The 5,000-nt window shown below is 41.0% G+C and overlaps 1 protein-coding gene and 1 long non-coding RNA gene across 2 annotated transcripts in view; one reads left to right on the top strand and one right to left on the bottom strand.

The window, feature by feature from the left end:
• LOC136831239 (uncharacterized) overlaps positions 1-5,000 on the top strand; it is a 54,388-nt gene that overhangs the window by 16,442 nt on the left and 32,946 nt on the right. The window lies entirely within an intron of this gene.
• LOC136831697 (uncharacterized) lies at positions 2,053-3,091 on the bottom strand. The gene has a single exon (XM_067092328.1). It carries the CDS (start codon positions 3,085-3,087, stop codon positions 2,239-2,241), a length of 849 nt encoding a protein of 282 aa, XP_066948429.1. The 5' UTR covers positions 3,088-3,091; the 3' UTR covers positions 2,053-2,238.

The raw sequence follows: 5,000 nt of genomic DNA on the forward strand, positions 1-5,000 counted from the left end.
CTACTTTTACCGGTCTTTGAGTGAGCTTCCAAAGTGCTGCATTTTTCAGGCGTTAAAACCAACAACATAAACACTTTCATGCACAAACATATACTCTTTGCACCTCTTGGCAGCCATTTGACTCAGAAATAAAGTTCATTTTAAGCCATTTTACACTAGTACTATTACTCTCATAATAATAATAATAATAATAATAATAATAATAATAATAATAATAATAATAATAATAATAATAATAATAATAATAATAATTTGGAGATCGAAGACGACCACGAGTTTTTCTTTTTGTGACTTGAATTCTAGGGACTGGGTGAAACTGCTAAGATAATCAGGTTGTAATTGTAATTACTGTTTTTTCCCTAATTTTATTCCTTTGCTTTTGTACGGATTTCTCGATCTTATCGTATCTTCCTTCTGCCATTTTCCCTTACTTATAACCCTGCCTCCTTTAAAAAGAGGCAAATGTATCACTTTCTTCGATGCTAAGCCCCACTATTTTACCTGGTATTCGCTGGGCCTAGTCTGTCTGAAGGGCATTGGATTGGCTGTCTCATTTACCTCAAGATTTCGAACTATAATCTGCATAATTAAAATTATTTTCATTCATCTACTTAAGGGACCTGGTAAGGCATACCAAAATTCACTAGGAAACCTGTACTTGAGGTAGAATGTATCACAGGATGTTTAAGCTCCGAAATATCAGGCACCGTTAAGAAAGTTATATGTCATCTTAGGTCTAATACCGAGCTTTCCCACACCTCCCCCGGCCCCCCGTCTTTTTTTTTTTTTTTTTTTTTTTGTGGTTAGGGATGCATATCCGTTCTGTGTAAGCTTATTAAGCAAGTTCGTGGCCTTTTGGCAACTGTCATTATGACCTCATAATCCATAATATTGTTATGCAACTGAGTAGTCCCCTTATTCACCTGCCATTCTAGATCAGATTAATGTAGAAGGTCGAGTTTTAGCAAAGTGGCGGAGAACGACCCGCGTGGGTTCAGCTAGAAGCTGACTCCAGTGTTGGATAATGACAGTTAACTCTTGAGCGAAAGTTGAAAGTGCAGTTTGACTCTCGTAGGTATTAAACACCGTTGATGTAAAATGGCAACACGAAAATGAACTTCCTGAGATTTCGCTAGTTTTTGTATTAAAAACAATCGTAAAATCAGATGTTGCCAGAAATAAAGTTTGAGTCTTAGATCGCTTTCGACTTGAAATTTGCATTTGCCTTCAATTGTAAAAGGAGATTTGAAATTCTATTATTCCTCAAGACTCAGAATGAAGAAATCTTACTTGCCTCCTTAGCCTGTTGCTAATCGCGCCTCATTATGGCCGATTGTTGCTTGCACCAGACGGTTAAGGTTTGATGATGCAAGTTTCACTAATGCTTGTGATTATTTTTTTTTATTAGGTATGGTCGTTAACCTCTTTTAAGCGAACTCTTTTATCGGTGGTTGGAGCCATCAGGGAAACCCGTAAAGATTGGCTTCGTATTTTATGTTCCGTTGTCTTAATGAGTCTTATGGTGTTTCATGTAAATTTCAAAAAATCTCGAATAACAAAAGGACCTCGCTTAGTATTTTTCAGTCTGAAACATTTTGAAATTAATGTTGATTAGTATAGATTTTAAGAGAGAGATACCAGCTACAGGGATAACAGCTAACAAAATGTCTTTGAATTATTGCGAAATCTGCATACTATTTACGCGCCATTCAAGTGCTGGCATGAATAAATAAAATCCTTCATTTTATCGTTCGTTTCGGTGTTTCGAAGTTAAATGAGCACCATCAATTAGCAGTCAAAACAAGATTAGTGTGACTTTTTATCCAATGGGCTTTTCACATTTTATATAAAATTTCATGGTTTAATATATATTGGTCACTAACAGTTTCAATGGCTTGTCTTTAAGCCTCGGATCTGATTTTTTTCTTTGTGATATGTAGAGAGAGAGAGAGAGAGAGAGAGAGAGAGAGAGAGAGAGAGAGAGAGAGAGACTAAGTTGTAAGGACTGAATAACTCCACAAAGTTGTGGCAAAAATGTTTATTGTATGTAGCTTAAAAACCTACTTACAAGTTCGACATTCGTTATATTAAATCGATGAATTATTCTTCATGAAAAAAAAGGAACAAACAGCCCTGAATAGCCAGGGCCTGTTAGTCAGACTAATAGTATGTGGAGGGACCTGAGCTGTTGACTGAAGAAGACGGTGGAAATTTTGACGCCCAAAACTGTCGGTGTTTTTAAGCAAACGGTAGTTTCCGGTCCTGAGAAACAACAGCAGAATAGACAGCCGCCTCCTCCTCCTGTTCTCGAGGGGATGAAGCTATCTGCTGTCTTTCTCCTCCGGCGTTTTCCTCAGAGGCATCAGATCTAGACGTCCATGCCAGTCGGAGAAGACCTCTGAGCTGGGCAGCAGTCAAGGCACATTTAGGGAAGTGGCGGTCGCAGAGGGACGTTTCCTTGATTTTCGAATAGAGGCCGGCGTTTTCTAGATGGTTCGCGCCAGCACTGGAAGTATAAGCCAGACCTCCGCTGCTGTTTAGATCGTTCGCGTTTACAATCGATTTATCATCGTCTGCGGTACCGTAAGCGGTGAAGGCTTCCGTCTCCCCCTCCTCTGTATACTTGTCGAAGAGGTCCAGCAGGGTGAGCTCTTGGGAGGAAAGTTCTCCCTCTTGCGCAAACTGCAGGTGGCACAGAAGCTTCGAGATGCAGCCGTCGTCGGACAGAAAGCTCTCGTCTGTCAGTTTCTCGTCCACTGATCGTCTCCAGCGCCTGCCACCGTAGCCGCTGGTTTGGCCGCCACCCCAATGGCCACCTCCGCCCCCGTAGCCGCCTCCACGTCCGCCGTAGCCACCTCCGCCCCCGTATCCACCTCCGCCCCCGTAGTTACCACGTCCCCATCCTCCCCGTCCATAGCCTCCTCGTTGACCCCTCTGACGACGCCCACCGAAACCGCCCCCGCCGCCCGTCTTCCTCCCGATGGCGAAGCCGATAGCAAGGCCCTTCAGAGCGGCCAGCTTGGCGATCGCTTTCAGCAGAAAGGCGTCTGATGCTGCGATGTAAGAGATGACTAAGATGGCCAGCATCAGTTTCTTGCCCTCCATCTGGAAAATAGGTGGGAACAGAAGCATTTATAATGTCTTAATATTTTTCATAATATTTTAACTGCCCATTTCTTCTCATATTGTTATATATCCTTACAACTTAGTTTATGAGCAAGAGTAAAGTTATGAGGACAAATGGGAACACGAGAGATGGAGTACTGAATGTTAGTATGAACGATGAGAGAGTGGAAGCAGAAGATTCTTATAAGTATTTGTAAGTAAAGAATTTGTATGATGGTTGGACGAGAAAAGAGGTAAGCCACTAAGTAGGCAAAGCAAGAAAGGTAGAAGGATGTTTGCAAAAGACTGAGAAGAAACTAGAAGTATCTCTAGTCAGTTAGTTTGGAATGTGTCAAGGGATTGCTGAACCAACGCTCCACTGCGGGAATAAAGCTGGGAAGCTGAATGCAAATGAAAGAAAGACGAGGGGGAAGCCATTTAGATGAACTGTGTATGCGGTATTTGTGGTATGAGAAAAATGAAAGGGTTAGAGATGAGGAACTACACTGAGGTGAAAGGATTGATCAATGTGTTTTGAGATGGTTCGTTCGTGTGGAAAGAATGGAAGATATAGGCTAGTGGAACCAGTAAGCATTTCAAAAGCATTTGGAGGAAGACCCAGAAATGGATGGATAGATGAAGTGGAAGAGGTAATGGAAAAGAAAGATCTAATTCTGGAAAAGGGTGTGTACAAAATAGAGGTGAATGACAGTGTGTAGGGGGGTCGACCCACTGCTGATGAGTCCTCTGTGTAAGTGTTTGAAGTGACTGGTGTTGTGGAACTTTTCCACACATGGGCCCCATCCACGATTTAATATTTCAAGGGAGAATATGGCAGTGGCCATTGCCTTTTTCTAGAGAGGCACCTGCTAGGGGAAACATATATATATATATATATATATATATATATATATATATATATATATATATATATATATATATATATATATGTGTGTGTGTGTGTGTGTGTGTGTGTGTGTGTGTGTGTGTGTGTGTCACCCAAGTTATTGCTGTTAGGAAGTCGTACATTATAAATATTGAGGACAGGTAACAAAACATTTTAGGGACGAGTTGAAAATCATCTTTTCCAAGGTCAGAGTTCAATAAGTAAACCAAAACAAAAGCAGATGCAGCATACTCAAATTACATAACTGATTACATCAAGCCACCACCATGTTCCCTACTCGGACCCCCTAGTCACCTATTGCCGCTCACGCAATGCAGCTAAGGTCTGTTGCAAGTGTTTTAGCATTTCATTTTGAAATGCGGTTCAAAACCTAAAGCCTATGACCATCATCATCAGTCGGCTTTCATTGGTTGCCACTTTAGAAGAATAAAAAGACCCATTACTACTACTACTACTACAACAACAACAACCTTCCTTCTCCTGGAAACTTTCTCCCCTATCTTTCATTTAGCTCTGATGTAGATCACACTTTACAAGTCTCCGAAGTAACGCAAAAGAGATCTTGCAACATTTTCTTCTATCTCTGTATATCTGCTGACACTATTTCCCAGGACTTCGACAGCCATCCATCCTTTCAAGATGACGTATCCAAATTAGTCTTTTGTACTTTTACGATTATAACCTTAGTCAGATTGCGTCTTTTTCAGGACCTCCACATTTGTGAGTCCGTGACACCAGTGTATCCCAACGATCTTCGTCAAGCAACGGCAGTGAAAACTATCACAAAGTTTCTTGAGGTGTTATGCAAACGTAGGCCATCCATCCGTATGACGAATTAAGCTGAATGACACATTAGCATAGTAAACACTGGCCTTTGTTTTTACAGGAACCAGAAATTCTCGCTACCCAACTCAGTTTGGTGGATATTTCTTCATCCAAACTAAGAAAACAATAGCAACAATAAACGCTTTTAATAAACACACTGTCG

The sequence above is a fragment of the Macrobrachium rosenbergii genome, chromosome 48 (genome assembly GCF_040412425.1).
Source record: "Macrobrachium rosenbergii isolate ZJJX-2024 chromosome 48, ASM4041242v1, whole genome shotgun sequence".
In the NCBI taxonomy this organism is placed as follows: Eukaryota; Metazoa; Arthropoda; class Malacostraca; order Decapoda; family Palaemonidae; genus Macrobrachium; species Macrobrachium rosenbergii.

Excerpts from the sequence above, each read along its gene's own strand:
- LOC136831697 (XM_067092328.1), bottom strand. The coding sequence starts at position 3,087 with ATGCTGGCCATCTTAGTCATCTCTTACATCGCAGCATCAGACGCCTTT.